The 21,749-nt window shown below is 42.1% G+C and overlaps 1 protein-coding gene across 1 annotated transcript in view; it reads right to left on the bottom strand.

Annotated features, from left to right (window-relative positions):
* The window catches only part of XPOT (exportin for tRNA), a 57,982-nt gene extending 37,400 nt beyond the window's left edge, over positions 1-20,582 (bottom strand). The window contains exons 1-7 of the mRNA XM_070946598.1: positions 20,338-20,582; positions 11,298-11,425; positions 9,969-10,051; positions 8,533-8,589; positions 8,095-8,164; positions 7,732-7,950; positions 497-681 (exon numbers count right to left, since the gene is read on the bottom strand). Coding sequence (XP_070802699.1) covers positions 497-681; positions 7,732-7,950; positions 8,095-8,164; positions 8,533-8,589; positions 9,969-10,051; positions 11,298-11,357 — 674 coding nt within the window. The 5' untranslated portion in view covers positions 11,358-11,425; positions 20,338-20,582. The remainder of the gene's footprint in view (positions 1-496; positions 682-7,731; positions 7,951-8,094; positions 8,165-8,532; positions 8,590-9,968; positions 10,052-11,297; positions 11,426-20,337) is intronic.
* Positions 20,583-21,749: the final 1,167 nt, after the last annotated feature.

Genomic DNA, 21,749 nt, shown 5'->3' with positions numbered 1-21,749 from the left:
CTTTATCAGCCTATGCTTATATTCTTGTATAAGAAATACAAAAGCTATATGCATTAGTGTAAGTGAAACCTCATTTTAACAATCCTCATTTACCAGAGTCACATATACATAATCAAGTCCATTGCACTGAGATGGTCTGGACAAGATAGTTAAATTTAGATCTACTTTAACTTTACATCTGTGTCAATTTATGCTATTTGTATAATAACATGCAAATAACATAAAATGGTATTATTATAGTGTTGTAAATTGCCACAGTGAGATACTGTTATATTTAACAGATATTCAAAAATAATAGACAATCTCCTCAAAAATAGCCCTTTAAAATTAGGTTTCACTGTATTTGCAAGCCAGCTAACAATTATTTTTAAAGTGGCTAATTTTCCAAACAATTTACAAAAAAGACTTTTTTTTAATGATGGTTACCCTAAAATTTCACTACAGTTTTATTACACAGTAGGTTCATTAGTGAATTTTGAATCAATAACAGCATTACCTTTCATTTGCAATTAGACTCAAATCTATCCAAGAGACATATGCTCCTACTACTTCAAGGCACTGACATGTCAATTCTGAATTTGTATACTGATATGTTTGCAAGATTTGATACCATGATTCAACCAAACTTGGAATGCATTGCTCCCTCATAGTATCCTTTAGTAGAGTATTTCTGCGAGCCTCCTATAGATATAATAAGGATGTTAGTCTTCAAAAGTAAAAACTGAGATTCCTGTTCTTTGAAAATTGAAAACGTTGGGAAAGTTAATAGTAGCAGTAATCTAATATTCATCATAAAATGCATCTGTATGGTTGATGTCTCTTCATCACTACTCTGTAATTTCAAATGTTTAATATTTCAAACTTTGTATGACATGTTGCTTAAATGTTTTTAAAATCACATATTAGGGATGAAATGCATTTTTAAAACAATTTCTAAGAGTAGTCTGTGCATATAAGAGAGGAAGTCTAAAACTCCCTTCTTGGGGCCTCATGCCAAACACATAGTCTTGAGGCAATTTCCCAATGTGGCCTTACCCAAAAGCAGCATTGCTGGGATAGATTATCAAGGAGCTCTGGTATTGATTGGTATTGATTGGAGTTGTTCTTCTGAGCATGCGCGAAGATGGCGGCTCGTAGGTGAAGCTCCGATGCCTCGGAGGAGAAGTAGGGCTTACTGAGGACTTTCGGGGGGCCGAATATCAGCTGTTGGCCCCGCCCAGCAAGAGGAATGTGTGGGCGGCCTGTCGCGAGCTTTTGAGCTCCCCTGGATGATTGGCGTGGGCGGCTGGAGCCGAAAAACGCCGCGAGGCTATGGCGGCGGTGAATGGGAGGCTGGAGCAAGGTCGGGGCGGCGCCAGGTTGCCTTGGCGTCCCCCCCAGCGGCGCCCCCCCCCAGTGGCGCCTTCCCAGTGTTGGCCGGAGCGGGGAGGGGTGTGGGGAGACAGCGACTCGTTGGAGCGTCCCCCCCCCCGGAAAAGCACCCCGATATGGTTCCCAGCTGTCAGCAGCGGCCGCGACGGTTGGAGCGGCGGCTGCGGCGGCTGGGGATGAAACGACGGCCGCTGGGGCGGTGCTGGGTGGAACGGCGCTATCCTGGCTGTTTTCAGACCGACTTTAGACCTTTTTACCAGGGTCGGTTATTTACTGCGGAGGGAGGAAGGGAAGAATGCAGTCTAACTGGTTGCTGACTTCTGAAGACCCCTGAAGACCGGGGCTTAAAGGGGATTAGAAGACCCTATGGAGACTGGGGGTTTGGCAAAGTTGGGCGACTGGCCTGCCTCCCCCTGGCCTGTATCCATTTTCCCCTCCCCGCCGCGGCCTGGTTATGAGCGTGGGCGGGGCCGTGGCCATTTGATCTGGACCTTATCTGCACCGGCACTGGACTGCATTGGACTTATTGGACCCCTGACCTGACCTGACTATAATTGACCCCCAGTTTCCGGCTATATCATCAGTCCCAGTCACATTTACAATGCCTTGCTGTGAGGAGAGGCTTAAGCCTGGGTGTGGTCACCGAGGGAGTCACCTTGCTGTTATTGCCACTGAATTAGACCTGTCGATACCAGCCGCCGTGAGAGGGTGGCTTGGTCATTGTTTTCTCAGGACATCGGCTTGAGACTCCTCTCCACTGCCGTGAGAGGACAGTGGAGCCCCGGTTCTGATCCGCGCCAAAATGGTGAACTGTCTCTCCTGGACTTTTAAATGTACCATCATTGAATCCTTAGCCTGACTCTATTTCCCCAAGCGAACTTGCAGGAATGTATTCACCGGCTGAGCTCTTTGCCTTGCGAGACTCCCCCCTCTCGCAAGCCTGGCCTTCCATGTTATCAAAGGCTTACCTCGATGAAGGGCTTTGGAACCCAGAGAGGTGGCATGTCACGAAGAGGGGGTTGAGGGGTTTTTTAGATAAAGTTTTAGCAAATGTCTTAAGGGGTTCCGGGGGGGGGAGGGTTGGATCAGAAGTAAGGCCGTGGGTATGGGGGATAACCCACTAAGGGGAGGGCCAGGTAAGGCTGTGGAGCACGGCATGGGGGGTGGGGGGCCCGGGGTCGAGAGCGGGGATAAAGTTCATCCAGATAAGGTTTTTACCATCAGTACTGTGGGTGGGAGGGGTAGATATGGCAGGAGCAGGGGGCCATATCGTGTTAGGGGAGCGCGCGCCCGCTGTCTTCGAGCGGTGGCGCGCTCCGGCCCCCAAAGCTCCACTCGTTTTCCAGGTGGCGCAGATCCTCAGGGCCCTGACCTCCGTCTGATGTTATGCAATGCCAGGTCTGTAGTAAATAAAGCCCCCCTCATTTGTGATCTTGTTCAGGAGGGGGGAGCGGACCTGGCAGGTATTACGGAAACCTGGTTGGGCCAAGAGGGGGGGTCCCTCTTGTTGAAATGTGCCCACCAGGTTTCCGCGCATTCCATCAGCCGAGGTTGCAGGGTAGGGGCGGGGGGGTAGCGGTTATTATTAACGAAGGTCTGAGACCGAGGGAGGCCACTGTTCCTCAGACGGCCGGCTGTGAATCCCTCCTTGTGAAATGGGGCCACGGGGTTCAGATGGGTTTGCTGATCACATACCTGGCTCCCTGCCATGTGGCAGCAGCCCTGCCCGAGCTACTCAGTGTCATCGCCACGGTGGCGGTTGAGACCCCTAGGCTTATGGTCATGGGGGATTTCAACTTGCCGTCCGTTGGTGAGGCATCTGAGGTGGCTCGGGAGTTCATGGCTTCCATGACAGCCATGGACCTGACCCAGTTAATTCATGGGCCTACCCACATGGGGGGAAACACGCTGGATCTGGTTTTTGTCTCTGGACAGTGGTTGAGTGATCTCGAGATAGGGGATATAGTCACCGAGCCCTTGTCATGGTCTGATCACTCTCTCCTTCGTCTCAACCTTCGAACTGCTACACCCCGCCGCAGGGAGGCGGAGCCGGTAAGATGGTTCCGCCCCAGGCGCCTGATGGAACCGGATAGGTTCCAGATGGAGTTTGGGCCATTCCCTGAGGCTCTGGCACATGCCTCGACTGGAGACCTAGTGGCCGCCTGGGATAGGGCGGCCGCTGGAGCTCTGGATCGGGTCGTGCCTTTGCGGCCTCTGACCCGGCGCCGATCTCATTTAGCTCCTTGGTTCACTGAGGAGCTGAGGGAGTTGAAGCGCCGGAAAAGACGCCTAGAGAGTAGTTGGAGGGCCAGTCTTTCTGAATCTGACCGGACACTGGTAAGAGCTCATATTAGGAATTACCTAGTGGCGATAAAAGCAGCGAAATGTAGCTATTTTTCTGCTCTTATTGCGTCATCAGATAATCGCCCGGCCGCCCTGTTTAGGGTGACCCGCTCCCTGCTCCACCAGGAAGCGCGGGAGGACCCCTTGGAGGGTAGAGCCGAGGATTTTGTCCAATATCTGTATGACAAAATCGCTCAGATTCGGGAAGATCTGGACTCCGACTGGATGGTCTCAGGGGGAGGGACTGGGGCAGGTCTTGAGAATGTTATCTGGGATGAGTTTGATCCTGTGACCCCTGAGGACGTGGACAGGATTCTGGGTAGACTGAACGCGACCACTTGTTTATTGGACCCGTGTCCCTCCTGGTTAGTGCTGGCTTCTCGGGAGGTGACACGAGGCTGGTTCCAGGGGATTATAAATGCTTCGCTGGGTGAGGGTGTCTTTCCTGCCGTCTTGAAAGAGGCGGTGGTGAGGCCTCTCCTCAAGAAGCCTTCCCTGGACCCGGCAATGTTGGTAAATTATCGTCCGGTCTCCAACCTTCGTTTTGTGGCGAAGGTTGTTGAGAGTGTGGTTGCGCAACAGCTTCCCCAGCACCTGGATGAAACGACGTATCTGGATCCGTTCCAGTCGGGCTTCAGGCCCGGGTACAGCACGGAAACGGCATTGGTCGCGTTGGTTGATGATCTCTGGAGGGCTCGGGACAGGGGGTGCTCCTCTGTCCTGGTCCTGTTAGATCTCTCAGCGGCTTTTGATACCATCGACCATGGTATCATGCTGCACCGGTTGGAAGAGTTAGGGGTGGGAGGCACTGTGTTGCGGTGGTTCTCCTCTTTTCTCTCTGACCGGTCGCAGTCTGTGTTGACAAGGGGACAGAGGTCGACCCCGAGGCCCCTCATATGTGGGGTGCCGCAAGGGTCGGTCCTCTCACCTCTCCTGTTCAACATTTATGTGAAGCCGCTGGGCGAGATCATCCGTGGTTTCGGGGTGGAGTACCATCAGTACGCTGATGACACCCAGCTGTACATCTCCACCCCGGATCACCCCAACGATGCCCTTGAAGTGATGTCCCGGTGCCTGGAGGCCGGACGGATCTGGATGGGGAGGAACAGGCTCAGGCTCAACCCATCCAAGACTGAGTGGCTGTGGTTTCCGACGTCCCGATATAGCCAGTTGACGCCATCACTGACTATTGGGGGCGAATCATTGGCCCCCACGGAGAGGGCTCGCAACTTGGGCGTCCTCCTGGATTCACGGCTGTCTTTAGAAGAGCACTTGACGGCCGTGACCGGGAGGATTTTTTATCAGGTCCGCCTGATTCGCCAGTTGCGTCCCTTTCTGGATCGGGACTCGTTACGCACGGTCACTCATGCCCTTGTCACCTCCCGCCTGGACTATTGTAATGCTCTCTACATGGGGCTCCCCTTGAGGAGCACCCGGAGGCTCCAACTGGCGCAGAGTGCGGTCGCGCGAGTGGTAATGGGAGCGACATGGCGCTCCCATGTAACACCTCTCCTGCGCGAGCTGCACTGGCTCCCGGTGGTCTTCCGGGTGCGCTTCAAGGTTTTGGTTACCACCTTTAAAGCGCTCCATGGCTTAGGGCCTGGTTATTTACGGGACCGCCTACTACCACCAATAGCCTCCCACCGGCCAGTACACTCTCATAGAGAGGGACTCCTCCGGGTGCCGTCAGCCAAACAGTGTCGACTGGCGGCCCCTAGGGGGAGAGCCTTCTCTGTGGGGGCACCTACCATCTGGAATGAGCTCCCCCCGGAGATACGGAGGATCCCGGATCTGCGCTCCTTCCGCCGTGCTGTGAAGACCTTTTTATTCCATCAAGCGGGCTTGGCCTGATCTCTTCCCTTTTTAAATATGTAAATTTTAATCTGTTTTTAAATTATTGGGGTATTTTAATTTGTCTGGGCCAAAAAGTTTAATTTGATTTTATCGGGTTTTTAAATTTTGTGTATTTATGTATTTTATTGTTGGCTGTTCACCGCCCTGAGTCCTTCGGGAGTAGGGCGGTATACAAATCAAATAAATAAAATAAAAATAAAATAAACTGTACTCACAGTCCCAACAATCTTTACATTCCTTCTCCACCATGCTCTATGCTTTTTCGTATCTCTTACTTTTTTTAACTGCCTGCCCTGCTTGCAGTTGGGGTTTTTTTATATTCTCCCTTAACTCATGCCTCCATGTTTCTGAATATCTTTCTCTCCCTGCCTTGCTTTCCTTTGCTTTCTCATGCCTTCTGCCTTTTAATTCTCTGACACATTTCATCAACCTGCGCTTACCAATCTTTTTTTCTCTTGCTGCTGCAGCCTGTAAATCTCTGTATTATTTGTGTCCGACTGTCTCTGTATATGTATGCATTACCTTGTGCTTTAAAGCATGTGAGTAGGAGTATCCATCTATCTATTATGTTATGTTTGACTGATGCAATCTATGCATTTGGTGAATCTAAGTGAATTAGTTTGTCTTTCTGTCCCTTCTCTTGTATGCCCTTTTATGGTTTGTTTGTTTGTTTGTTTGTTTGTTTGTTTGTTTGTTTGTTTATGTATTTATTTATGTATTTATTTTTGTCAAATAAGTATAAAATAACAGATATAAGCATAAACATGATTATGAATACAGGATAAGGATATGAATAAATGGGGACAGTAGGACAGGGACGGTAGGCACGTTTGTGCACTTATGCATGCCCCTTACAGACCTCTTAGGAATGGGGTGAGGTCAACAGTAGACAGTCTAAGGTTAAAGTTATGGGGGTTTGGGGAAGTAACCACAGAGTCAGGCAGTACATTACAGGCATTGACCACTCTGTTGCTGAAGTCGTATTTTCTGCAATCAAGTTTGGAGCGGTTTACCTTAAGTTCTATCTATTGTATATCTATTATGCGCTTGTGTATTATTGCGGTTGAAGCTGAAGTAGTCATTGACAGGTAGGACATTGTAGCAGATAATTTTGTGTGCTACACTTAGGTCAGACCAAAGGTGGCGTAGTTCTAAGTTATGTATACTTATAAGTTATGTATACTTTTTACTTTATTGCACTGTGTATATTTTTATTTCTGGTTGGGGTGTGTGTGTTACATTTTAGTACATGTGACAATGTATTTGTAGTTCTATGTGGCTGAACTGCAGAATGTTTACATTTTTGCCTGCATCATTTCTTTTTCATTTATTTACTCTAATCAATTTGTATGCTGTCTTAATCATTTACCTAACATTAGACAACTTACATATTAAAAAACATAGAATTTCTTTGTAATAATCAGTATTACTATCAATATATGTCAGATATCGCTACATCAGGTACAATTGTAAGAACTGACTTTGAATGGACTGAGGATCTCTTGTGTTTGTCCCTATAGAATTATTATAGCAGATGGAATGTAAGGAGGCTGAAATGATTCATAACTGCATTAGGCAAAATTTCATCAGAGGTATTTTTAACAAGTGACTTTAGAAGCTAAATCTTCTTTTCTGCCCATTGTTAACTGAAAGACCAATGTGAACTGTGAATGTAGGAACAATGGTTTCTAAATCCGTAATGACTTGTACGACTGAACCAAGCCTTAACAGCTTCTGTGGTTCAACACATAAAACATTTTTTTCAGTTTCATCCATTTTTAAAGTAAAAATTAAAACATTTTCTATCATCTAAAATTTAACAATTATTTCTATTATACATATGACCATGAGCTCATATTGTATCATGAGCTCTACTGCAGTTTTTCCCAACCTAATGTTCTGCAAATGTGTCAGGACTTAAATTTCTTGAGTTCCTCAGCTAGCACAAAAATTCTGAAAACATTCCAGTACATCTGGATAGTACCAGGTTGAGACAGACATTTCTAGAGTTTCTAAATATGCCATTTTTTAAGACATGGCTTCTAAACCTGCCTTGTTTACAGTTGATTATGAAATGGTCACCAAAAACCAACTTATTATGTCAAGTTTGTTGCATAACATTTAGATCAATGGGCACATTTATTTTATAAAAAAGGAACTTACCTCTGAGGTATGAACAACATCCCTATCTACCAGTTCAGCATCAACTGCCATAAGAATTCTGAGATAAAGGTCCACACCTCGAGGATTCAGGCCTACCACAGACAGAATATCAAAGAAAAACTTGGGCCATTTTGTAAGGTATTCTGTAACAAACAGCAAAGCAAAGACCTGAGCTGCTTTGTTTCGTATAAATGTCTTCTCTGACTGAGAATTCACCATCTGGAAAAAAAATGTATTTTTATCATTTTTCAAGATATGATCATATATGAAATAAGCAGTTATATTTTTAAAGATAAAATAATCTATTTGGAAAATTATTGAAGTACAGGTTAAATAATAATAAATTATATGAGAAAAACTTACCTGTGCCTGTAGCCATGTTACCAGTGTTTCCCTAATTAGCTGTTGCTGTACTTCACTTAGTTGAGAACACCTGAAACAGAGCATTAATATTAAAATATTTACAAACATTTCAGAGAAACATTCCTGCAGAAGCTTCCAGTATCCTGTTGGCTACATAAGGTTTTGGGTTTTTAAATACAACTGCTATAGATAGGAATTTTTGCAATAGAAGATTACACAGGAGTTGAATATGTAAAATAAAATACAAAAACAGAAACAAGTAAGTTGATTTACATATGCATACTTATATGTGTATGTTTACATGCACACATGCTAATATATAGTTCCTCTTAAATTTCTCCCACCTCCAATCCAGACCTATATAAAAATTGTGAATTTGGAAAGGACTGCAAATATTATCTACTTGAACCTTTCATAAATATAAAGCAAGTATCTCACTTGTATTTAATTTGATGTTCCAAAACTTGAAAGCAGAAGAACTTGATGTGATCATCACTGAAATAGAAAAAACAATCTAATAAATCTGGGATGAAATTGTTTATTTGATATGTTTTATCTGAAGATGGTTGGGATAGGAATCTAGTCACTGATTAAAATTTTGCTTTCTTTATAATTGTAATAGTACACAAATATAAAATTATATGTACATATGTATTCATTTACTGATTTCACTTACATTCTGCTCTTCATTTGAAAACCTAAATTGATATCTGGGTTCAAGGCGATCTCCTTTTAAATAACAAAATTGCATACCTTTTGCAGCAGAAATCATTGTTCCAAACCATTTTTGGTTTAATGACAGGTTACAAAATTTAGCTATAACTACTACAAACTAGACATTGCTTCTGACACTACAGGCAAAGTAGTAAAATGTTATTAAAAATAGTCCAATTCAAGCAAGAGATTTTACAAGCAAGACAAACTAGAGATTATGGGCATTCAATTCATATTACAACACAGGTTATGTTCAGCTGTCAGAAAATGGCTATTCAAACTCTAGCATGAGTAAATTAATTAATTTCTCCTAAAACATCTAAGAGATTGTTAAGTCTGTTAAGAGACAGAAACATATTTGAACATGTAGGTTATGTTATGGCCATGCTGCTACAATATCTGTTTAGACTAATAGCAGATTAGTTTGTTAGACTAATAACAGATCAACCTTTGGCTTGGATCCACACATGTAAAAGGAGAAAATGCAGTATTCAGTGGCATAGAATAACTTTTAACTGAAAACACTAAATATAGCAGCCTATGTGCAAATCACAAATACCATACATAATCCAGGTTTTTGCTAATTTAACAGTTCTTTCCACTATAATCCTAGCCCCTAAAGTTAAACAAAGCTATGTGAAGAACTCTGGAGGGCTGACAAACTTCCTGAAAAACAGAAGAGAATTCAGCTTCCTTTAGTTTCACTATTTGTGTTGATCACGATATAACCACATAAAACAATAATAGAGCTGGTTGCTTGAAATTTATATTTACAATTATTGTATATGAGTAGTATTTCTACTTCATATGCAATTTCAATATGACTACAAAAATATAAACTAATCACAGATGTCTAGCTGTTATGAATCAAGGGGTCCTTGGTGTTCTCTGAGTTTGGTTGTTTTCTTGCAGACATTTCATTACCCAAAATAGGCAACATCAGCAGTGTTAATGATGCTACCTAGTTTGGGTAATGAAATGTCTGCAAGAAAACAACCAAGCTCAGAGAGCACCAAGGACCCCTTATTTCAATCCTGAACTACAAATATTCCCCTTTACTGCTACTATTATGAATTATATGGTATGTGAGAATGGCACTTACGCAATACACTATCTCTTATCATTCTACTGAAGAAAAGAAACAACTTAAATTTTGTTACCTGTAGATTCTTTGGGCTAAAGCTTCAGCACACACTTGCCAAGCATCAGGAGACATCTTCAACTGTTCAAAATAGGCCAATGCCTGAAATTATTTTTAACATATATATATATTTAATAAACAGATATTGGCATAATAAAAATAGCTGTTCTGATTCTTTACAATTTGAAATAAAGAAAATTTAAGAAGCCTTATTATTTTAATCAGTGCAAAGTTGCTAAAGGAATAGGGGAAATCTGAGAGAAAGTAAGTGAAGTAGAGGTCTGAGGAATAGCATTTTGATAGAAAACTGGAAAAAAAAGAGAAGCAGGGGGAAAAGAAAATCTCATGCCCAATAGAATTAAATATTAATAATAAAAAGCACAGAAAAAACAAGATATTTGACTATGTGAAAGCTTAAAAATGAGTGGAAAGCCTGACCTCTATTCTCTCTATCATCCATATTGTCATTTGTGAGATCTGTTTACAATTCCTTAAATATGAATAGGTCTTCATATGATCAAGAATGCTGCAAATAGTGCAGAAAGATATATTTGCAGACCAACAAATATAAGGGTATCTCCCTTTTTCATTTTCTAATCAAACATGGGGAGGTGAGAAAGAACATTGGTTACAACTATGATCACTATCTATCCCCTCACATATTTTGATGAAAACCTGAGGGTTATTATTAATTTAATGCAGGAGTTGGCAAATGTCTTCCTATTGTGAATCAAGTCCCCTCCATGATAATCTGCTGGGGATCATATGGCAAATGGCACTAATCCCAAGACAGAGAGGGATCCAAAACAAAAAGTGTGTGGAAAAACTCACTCTCTATTAAACACATATTTTAAATTTTTTGACATCATCATCTGCTTCTCAAAAAAACCCATACTGCCAGTTTAACTTAATCCCATACTACCCATATCCTAGCTGGACTTTGACGGATAAAGAAGAATACCCAGGTCACAAAAGAAAATAAACCAAAAAGAAAAAGGACAAAATTGGGTTGGTGATGACAATGCAGTAATATAAACATAATGTTGTAAAAAAATAGGAATGTATGGATGAGAGAGGAAGGATCTCTCAAGATAAATATGTTAAGAAACAGGTGACCAGGACTATGAAAGCACTTGGTGAAATCTTTACAGAGCAATGAAATGGTAAGGACTGGTTTAGAGAATCGTGAACTAGAGATGAAAAGATCTTGATAAATGTTATATAGCTTTAAAAAACAGTCATATCTTGGCTATGTCAGAAATATTTATAGCAAGCTGAAATTAAAGTGCTCTTCTTACTGAACGTCTTATAAAAACAAAAATTATGAGAAAAGCATAATTAAACTTACTCGCTGCCTGAAATCTAAATCAGCATTTGGATTTAATCCTAGAAGAGCTTGCTCATCCATTTCTGCTGCTATTCTCCAGCTTCTTTAACAGGATTATCCCATTCATACACAATCAGAGATACAAACATCTATGGATGAAATAAAATTAAGATGGTAAATTAAAGCCAAGGTTTAAAAGTAAATTTGTCTCAATGTAGATGAACTACATCTTCAACAAAAAGATCAGATATCAGAAAATCTTACAGCCCAGGACATCTGGAAACCTGAAACAGTCAACAGTCAACAGCTAGGCAAGATTTAAAAAATATTCTAACCAGATATGAAGCAAAATAAAAGTATCATTCTCCTATGTTGTTAGTAAAGGTATAGACAATGTTCTTAGCCACTAGTCTCCCTGCAGATACCTCTCATGGTACCTGGTGTAATTAATTTTTAACATACAATTTTAAATATAATAAACAAAACAGAAAGCAGACATATTGCAAAGCAAAGCAACAGAATCATATTTATTTCTAAGATTCCATCTGGCTACCACAGGTATTATTAGAAAGTGCAAACCATGAATACAGTTCTATGATTTTTTTCTGCAGACTTACCAAGAAAAAATAGAAAGGATAACTTGGGAAATACAAAGCATGCTGGGAAGATAGATGAAGTCATAGGAATTAGCCACTACTTTGCCTTCAAGAGACTGTGTTTTGTAACTGAACAAAAGGAATCCCAAGATGCTTTTTCAGGAGGCAACTGGACTTTGTTTTTTCTTTTGAAGACGTTTCGCTTCTCATTCACTTCTCATTCGAGAAGCTCTGCAGCTCTGACAGGATAGTGGGGAATGGAAGCATCCTTTTAGAGCAGTGGTTCTCAACCTTCCTAATTCCGCGACCCTTTAATACAGTTCCTCATGCTGTGGTGACCCCCAACCATAAAGTTATTCCTAAAACCATAGAAAAGATGTGTTTTCCAATGGCCTTAGGCCAGGGGTCCCCAACCTTTTGGACCTCAGGGACCACCAAGTTCATAATTTTAAATTTCGTGGACCACTAATACGAATCCAGTGCGCCGCTTGCTGAAGCACCTGGACTCCCAATGACGGGATGGGGTCCTTCAGGCACTCTCCCTCCTCCCTCCCTCTCTCTCTCTCTCTCTCCCCCCCTTTCTCTCTCATTTTCTCTCTCTCTCTCTCTCTCCCCCTTTCTCTCTCCCCCCCTTTCTCTCTCATTCTCTCTCTCCCCCTTTCTCTCTCTCCCTCCCTCATTCTCCTTCTCTCCCCCCCTCTCATTCTCTCTTTCTCTCTCTCTCCCACTCTTTCTCTCTCATTCTTTCTCCCCCCTTTCTCTCTCTCCCCAATTCTTTCTCTCCCCACTCTTTCTTTCTTTTTCTCTCCCCCTTCTCTCCCTCTCCCATTCTTTCTCTCTTTCTCTCTCCCACTTTCTCTCTCTCTCCCTCTCCCTCTCATTCTGATTCTCTTTCATTTTGTCTCTCTCTCTTTCTCTGATTCTCTCTTTCATTCTGTCTTTCATTCTCTCTCCCTCTCTCTCTCTGATTCTCTCTGTCTCTTTCTCTCACTCTCTTTCATTCTGTCTTTCTCTTTCATTCTTTGTTTCTTTCTCTGTCTCATTCTGATTCTCTCTCTTTCTCTCTCTCTCTCATTCTCTCTTTCATTCTTTGTCTCTTTCTCTCTCTGTCTCATTCTGATTCTCTCTCTCTCTCTCATCTCATGGGCCAGCCACTGTCTTGGGTTGAGAGGAAGTCAAGCATCTCCCTGAGAGACCGAGGGCCGGAAGAAGCATGAGAGCGAAGCACTACTTGAACTTGCGCAGCATGAGCATTCGCCTTGGTATATTTGCGCCAGCCGGTGGCCAAGGCAGCCCTCATCTCCCCGCTGAAAGTGCGGCATCAGGATTCCGCCTTGATATATTTGCGGCACAAGGCAGCCCTCATTTCCTGCCGCTTGGGACTCAGAGCGGTAAACAGTGACTGGTCCGGGGAGCAGCTGGATTTTGCTCTCCATTGTGGACGCCAGATCGGCCCCCTGCAAGCTCTCGTCTCTTGAGGAGCGCTCCCTGAAGTGGCGCTGGAAACTTTGGTCAGGCTCTTCGAGAGGCGAGAGCTTGCAGGGGGCCAATCTGGTGTCTGCAATGGAAAGCAAAATCCAGCTTCTTCTCTCTGCTTTAAGTGCGGCATCAGGATTCCGCCTTGGTATATTTGCTGCGCAAGGCAGCCTTCGTTTCCTGCCGCTTGGGACTCGGAGCGGTAAACAGCGTCTGGTTCGGGGAGCAGCTGGATTTTGCTCTCCATTGCAGACACCAGGTTGGTCCCCTGCAAGCTCTCATCTCTCGAGGAGCCCAACCAAAGTTTCCAGCCCCGCTTCAGGGAGCACTCCTCGAGAGACGAGAGCCTGCAAGGGGCCGATCTAGCATCCGGATTAGAGAGCAAAATCCGGCTGCTCCCCGGATCAGACGCCATTTACCATTCTGAGTCCCAAGCGACAGGAGAGGAGGGCTGCCTTGCGCCACTGGCTGGCACAAATATACCGAGGTGGAATGCTATTGCCGTGCAAATGAAAGTAGTGCTTCGCTCCCGCAGCTTCCAGCCATTGCAAACGCCACTTCTTCCCACTTCTGCCGCACTCTCCCCCACTACCACAACAGCACCATTCATTCTGGATGGTGAGGGCTGCACTCCTTTTTCTGTATTGCATCACCTGCAAAAATGCAAAAATACGAAAATTTCTCCACAGACCATCAAAGGACCACCGGTTGGTGACCACTGTCTTAGGCGACCCCTGTGAAAGGGTTGTTCGACCCCCAAAGGGGTCGCGACCCACAGGTTGAGAACCACTGAGACGGTAGAACTACAGTCCTGTAGACTACAGGAACCAGGAGCACTGCTCAGGTGACCCTGAGGACACAGCTAAACCTCCAAGTGCTTCAAGGATCCTCTAAAAGGATGCAGATTACCAGCTGTCTGCAAGGAATATAAATGCTTCCATTCCCCACTATCCTGTCAGAGCTGAAGAAGCTTCTTGAATAAGAAGTGAAACATCTTCAAAAGAAAAAACAAGGAAGTCCAGTTCCCTCCTGAAAAAGCACCTTTGGGACAACCATGACCTGAATGAATGAGAATCTCTACAGACTGAACAAAAGAAACTTTGAATCTTACTCTGATAATGAGATCTGTTGAATACAATATGAAGATCTTATATTTTAGTGATATAACTATTTAAAACATTAGTAAGTAATAGAAATTCATGAATAACCCTTGGAAGATGAGAAATATTTTGGATGCTGTGAATTCTTTGCAATAGTAACAGGGCTGGTAAGGAGCAGAGCAAGAGCTCACATATACAAATCCTTTCTTATTCACACATCTCTCTAGCCTCCAACCCTGACAACAATCCAAATGCAAGTGCCGATAGTCCTCAACTTATGACCACAATTGGAATCACAATTTTGATAGTTAAGTGATACAACCATTTTCTTAGGGTCTTACAGAAAAATCAGGTGGAACACCGATTGATGACTTCAGTCTACGATAGAAAACATATTGTGTTATGGTATGGTATGCTAGCTTGACAGTCATGGACAGAAAGGCATTATAGAGGGTGATGAGCACAGCACAAAGAATTATGGGCTGTCCCGACACCACTGGACAATATCGCCAGGACCTGCTGCCTCAACAGAGTGAGGAAAATCCTCAGGGATGATTCACACCCTGGTCAGCACTTCTTTACTCTCCTACCTCATAGCCAGATGAACAAACAGGCTGAAAAATAGCTTTTATCCGTGGGCTGTCAGACTTCTGAATGCAACATAACATCACAATTAGGTTTAATATGATAGACTTGCAGGGCCAGTGCAATGGACAACATGTTCATACCGATGTAATATAATATAATGTTATATACATATAGGTATATGGGAGTGTGTGTTAGTTATTACTTATTTGGGTTTAGGGATTCTATTTCTTTCATTTATTGAGTTATTGAGATGTATTTTGTGTTTCGGGAGGGGGGGCTGCATCAAGAGAGGCTGTTTTAATTTCATTGTACATATGTTGTGCATTGACAATAAAGGTTTGATTTGATTAAGTAAGCCATCATGTTACCAAACCCAATTTTACAACCATTTCTACCATGATGGTTAAGTGAATCATGTGATTAGGTGCAGTTCCCAAGTGCATGCTCCCAACTGACTTTGCTCATCAGGAGCCTGCTGAGAAAATTGCAAATTGCAATTTTGTGACTACAAGATGCTTCAACATCTTGTAAACGCAAGCCAAGTGCCTGAATTGCAATCATATATTGTGTATGTGTGTATACACACATGCTCATCCAGCTGTTATAACTACGACAAAAGGTAATACGTCACCTTTTCAAAGGTCATCATAACTTCAACTATCATTAAATGAACAGTCATAAGTTGAGGAATATCTGTAGAAAGCAGCAACTGGCTGACATACCAACTTTTAATCAGATTTTCAGGGGAAGGAGATTTATTTACTCATATTCCTATGCCATCTTTTAGGGTCCAGCCTGTTTCAAAGAGGCATATAACTTAAAATTCAGCACAGGTACTGATAAAACATCAAATCAATGGTATTAATTACCTTTAATGAAAAATAGGAGAAAGCAAAAAGATGTTCAAAACTATTTTAAAAACTGATAAATAAGCCAAATAAACATATGAGAATTCCGTATACCAATCTATTAAAAGGAATAATATAAATGACAATCCTGCCAACAATGTTAATTCAGAAGGTGAGAAACTAAGGAGGACACTTGACCTAAAATGAATGTGACACAACAGAACTCTCTAGGCACCTGTGCCCTGAAATATAATTCAGTAGAATTCTGTAATAATTGTTCTCAGATATGGAAATATAAGATTGTAACCTGAGTTGTAACCGTGTGATGAGTCACGTAAGTGCAAATGCATTTACTGCAATTATATCCACTTTATTAAAGAACACAGTAGTTTAGTTTGTATAGATTAAGCTTCTTAATCAAGACATATTGCCTACTATTGTCATACACGTTTTTCAACAGTCACCCAACACCTTCATAAATTTCTCTCTCTGAGTAGAAAATGAATGCATGAGCTCTCTTTCTTCTTAAAAAAATCTGGCAAAGAGCTTTGTAGTTCATGTGAAGACTATGTAACCAACCAATGGAGAAATAGATAAAACTTGAATACTATCTGGAAAATGTTCTCTGAGTTGAACCGCCTCTACTGATTCAGTTTTCTGTAGGTTTTAAATCAGGGGTCCTCAAACTTGGCAGCTTTAAGACTTGTGGACTTCAACTCCCAGAATTGGAGTTGAAGTCCCCAAGTCTTTAAGCTGCCAAGTTTAAAGACCTTTGTTCTAAATGGTCGCAAAGAGAGGATTTGTCATGCTTTTTTTTAGCTCCTTGCCTCTGGTCTCTGGGTCACCACTGCTATTAAAGAGAATGAAGGAACATTTAAATGCTCACCTAAGTTTCATAAGTTATCAGGAGGTTTTTTAAAAATCCTACCATTTACTGGTGCTTCAAGTTGATCTGAAAGGAAGGGTAGGGGCAGGAAAATCCTAAAAATGCAATATTGTCTGTATTAAAATAAATGCAAAGGGATTCTAAAACTCAACAACAACAAAAACACCAACTTATTTCGGTACTACCGTGTTTCCCTGAAAATAACACCCTGTCTTATATTTTTTTGAACCCCAAAATAAGCACTTGGCCTTATTTTCAGGGAGGTCTTATTATTTTGGGGTGCATGGAGCAAGATGGGGCTCCTCTTGCCGTCTTACCAGATTTCCAGCTCTGCGTTTAAATATTTTCAGGCTAATATAAATATTTTCAGGAAGGCTTATTTTTTGGGGGGGGGTCTTATTTTAGCACATGCGCTCAAAAGCCCGATTGGGCTTATTATCAGGGGATGTCTTATTTTCAGGGAAATAGGGTATAAACAATAAACTCAAATCATCTAGATCACGGGTGTCAAACTCACGTCATCACATGACGTATCAGGACTTTTTTCACCTTCACTAAACCGGGCATGGGCGTGGCCAGCACATAACGCATCCGGCGCATGGACCATGAGTTTGACAGCCCTGATCTAGAGAATGGTACAGTCAGCCCCTTGTCTGAAGTTTGCATACAATGCTCATCGATATAAATTACAGCATTTGTTTTGTGGGAAGCTCTGTGGGCTTTCTAGTGGTCCATTGGCTTGTTGGAATTAGATCATTGATTTTCTGCTGCCAATGATAACAGAAAATTAGCAATCACCATTGAGCTGATAGGAGGAAGAAAGAGAAAATGATGAGACATATATGTGAATTACAATGAATAAAGAAATTCCAACCTATCTTCTAAAGCAGGGGTTCCCAGCCTGCAATATTCCAAGGGGTTGCGAAAACTTGGGTTTAGAAGTTTCAAAGTTATAATGTATATGCATAATTATATGCAAATTATATGCATATGATTATTTTTGTAAGGGATGCAAGAATATATCAGAAGCGTTCTAGCGGTGTGGGGTATAGAAAAGGTTGGGAACCCCTGTTCTAAAGATTCAACTAGGATAGTTGTTCCATTTATATTATTGCTGGGTCCACACTTCAAATTAGTTATTGTATAATGTGGTTTGTTTGGTTTTTGAAAACCCATGTGCTATAACTGTAAACCATTATTTATCGCTTATAATTTGTGAATCATTGAATTATGAATTATCAATCAATGATTGAATAAATTATAATTTATTGTAGTTGAGGAACTACAATAAACTATATGTACATCTACAATAAACTATATGAACATCACCAATGGCAGAATGCTTGTTAAATATAAAAGTACAATTTATTATTGTACTTTTTATCAATTTGCAAATTGTCATTGTAAATAAAGTAATATGTAACAGATTTGTTTTTCTTACAACATTTCATTATCTTAACTTCACTATTTACAATCTTCTCAAAATGACAAGTTTGTATATATTAGATTATGTGATTGATGAAGTTGATAAACTTGATAAAATTTTTGTCATAATAAATTAGTCCATTACCATAAATCCCTTTGATTTTCTATGATTCATTCATACATGCAAGTTATTGCTAATGTAGATGTAGATAGAGTAGAAAAAGAGTTTTGTTGTTCTATTTGAAAATATCACTGCTCTGTTGAGTGAACAAGGATGACCAGGAACTGAGGCGAGACAGGTTGAGGTAAATTTTAAAGCCTTTATTGGCTTAACAGCTAACCAGAATAACAAGGCAACTCTGAACCGGCAACAGGCAACTCTCCATCTGACAATTCTTTATATAGTGGCAGTCAGATGCTTTAGCCAATCGCGGGGCTTCATTCTCCCGCTGAAAAGCAATTGCAGTTCAGCCAATAGGGGGAAGCGCTCGTGCCACCATGGCGTAAGCCCGAAGACACAACAATCACCAAGAAAAAACTTATATTTAAAAGTATCTATTAGTACATTGCAGCTATATTCTAGATCAGTGATAGCGAACCTTTTCGGCACCGAATGCCCAAACTGGAGCACACGCGCGCATGCGCACACACTCACTGGAGCGCCAGAAACCCGAAGACCAGTTGGCCGGTGCACGCATGCGCACCAGCCAGCTGGTCTTCAGGTTTTCGGTGTTCCAGTGCACATAAAGAACGGCTGGCATGCATGCCGGAAACCAGAAGAGCAGCTGGCAACGGCACACATGCCCACAGAGAGGGCTCTACATACCACCTCTGGCACACGTGCCATAGGTTCACCACCATGGTTCTAGATTATGATATGTGGGCAACAGGATATTAGCTTCAACAGTACTGAATAGATTAGATAACTACTTTGCATAAAATAGGACAATGATGCTTGGTGTGTGACAGATCGGTCAAAATGTGTTCAGAATTATCCTTACAGTTAGCAGGAATGCTGCATGTAGCACAGATACCACTAAGGCTGGTAACTAGGTCTCACCTTCTCTATTTTACTAAAAGGCATGATGTTAAATTCTTAATTGATAAAACCATTAGGGACATCAAATATCTTTGAGCCAATCTAATAACAATGATCACACATAGAAGATTCAGTTTTGGAATACAAGAGGAGTAAATAATAAAAGTAATGCTTGTGGCAACACCAGAAGAATATTAGGATGTGAATGAACATGCATTTCTGTAGACATTGGCAGGGTTGTTGGCTAATATTTGAATAATTTACAGTGACTTTTAGATAAGCATATTTATTACTTCTTGAACTGCTATCTTATTTTGTATATTCCTATTCACCATTTGGCTGAACTATCATAAAATGACTTGCATATATATTATTTTAAACAATGCTTTTCATTGTCAATTCAGCATAAACATGGGCATAAATTTATCACGAAATAAAGTTGATTGCCAATTAAGGTAGGTGACCCAAGAAGAAAGCAACAGAAGAATATGAGACAGAAACTACGTTTCAGTTACCAAGTAAAAGAAAAATCTGTTTTCCATTATAATGCACAAATAAGTTATTTTCCCCATCATAACACCTTCTGGTATTGGTAGTGATAAAAGTGAGCTGATCAATAGGGAACTGATGCATGGCTATTCGACATAGGTCTCTTCTTCAAACGCAAATCTTTCAAAGGATTTGAGATAACTTAATTATACTTTCCAGGCAGCTGGCTAAGAATTTTGGGAACTAAGAAGCCAGAACCTTAATAGAGCCCCAAGTTGAGCAGTGCCAGAAAATACTTTAGCAGATGCGGCACGGGACGAAATGAAGGGCAATGAGGCATGGGCCAAGGGACAGGAGGTAATCTATGCGGCTTTAGGTTAGTAAGGCCCTAAGAGAAGGGGGATCCATCCCCGAAGAGCACAACCTCCAAGCTTGATCACTGGACTTGGAACACGAGGCGGCCACGCCACTGCACCATGGGGCCTCCCGGGCCAAGCGATTTCTCCTTTCTGCATTTAAAGAAAAGTTAGACCGCATCCCCTCCCGAATTTGCAAATACGGCCACCCTGGAAGCGCACTCAGCCCTCCAACAGCCCCCGTTCCCATTTCATTACCTTCCCAGCTATTCCATTAAGGAGGGCTTGTGCCTTCTCGCACTATTGGGAGGCCGCTTCAAAGCAGGGGCCCGGGCAGAGGAAGCCAGGGAAGGCCACCCGCGGCAGACTTGCCGCTCCGCCAGGAAACACGCAACACGGCTAACGCGCCTCTGGGGGTTCCGCAGCACCCCGATCGCTTTTCACACAGTTCCGCTCGCGAAACTGCTCCAATCCACGAACTACATCACCCAGCATATCCCGCGACACCAAACCCCAGATTAGCCAGGCAATAAACCGCCTCAGAGAAAATCTGGAAGCCAGAAACAGGTTTTTCGATCCTTACTTTAAGCTCGCCAATCAGGGGAAGAAAGCGCGTTGCACACTGGGAAAAAAACCTTTCGGTTTAGGCGCAACTCATAATGGGAGGCATAGTTCTCGAGCTGTTGCCTAAGTCAGAAAAGATGAGCTATTTCCCAGCCTTTCTATTCGCTTTGCGTCCTTATCAATAGCCCAAATCTTTAGCTATGCCCAATCACTATGTTGGTCTTGAATGAAAAAATCTCTCGCATTGAATCGCTTTAGCACCCCTACTTTTTCATCGACGGCAGACAACTGACATACTTGGAATATGCCAACGCTACACATAACTTCTATTTAAATATCATGGCTTGTCTATAGGGATGCTGGGAATTGTAGTTGTGTAGAGCGCTCATTTAAATGGCTTCAAAGTCTTTAAATGTCCACGAAAACTTTTCTGGAAGAAAGTACTGAATCAATGCAATCGTTAACCTATCAGATTATTTCCATGGAGTTTCACTCCCAATATAATGTACCTACAATTACAACCTAAAACTAATGTAAAACAAATTTGTACCTGGAGCTTTAGTCAGAAAATAAAACAATAGGAGGCTGGGACAAATCTTCAGTAAAGAATAGCATAGCATAGCATAGCATAGCATAGCATAGCATAGCATAGAATTCTTTATTGGCCAAGTGTGATTGGACATACAAGGAATTTGTCTTGGTGCATACGTTCTCAGTGTACATAAAAGAAAAGATACATTTGTCAAGAATCATAAGGTACAACACTTAATGATAATTATAGGGAAACAGTCAATATAAATCTTAAGGATACCAGCAACAAGTTTACAGTCATAAGTGGGAGGAGATGGGTGATAGGAACGATGAGATTAACAGTAATGCAGACTTAGTAACTAGTTTGACAGTGTTGAGGGAATTATTTGCTTAGCAGAGAGATGGCATTCGGGAAAAAACTGTTCTTTTGTCTAGTTGTTCTGTGTGCAGTGCTCTATAACGTCATTTTGAGGGTAGGACTTCTAAGTATGATAAGATATATTCCTGCTTCATTAATTCCATATAGGTGGGAGGGGCAGATATGGCGGGAGCAGGGGGCCACATCATCCTATGGG

Source organism: Pituophis catenifer, unplaced genomic scaffold (genome assembly GCF_029215685.1).
Source record: "Pituophis catenifer annectens isolate HBS135680 unplaced genomic scaffold, rPitCat1.0.hap2 SCAF_7, whole genome shotgun sequence".
Classification (NCBI taxonomy): domain Eukaryota; kingdom Metazoa; phylum Chordata; class Lepidosauria; order Squamata; family Colubridae; genus Pituophis; species Pituophis catenifer.
This window is presented reverse-complemented; position numbering and strand designations above follow the sequence as displayed.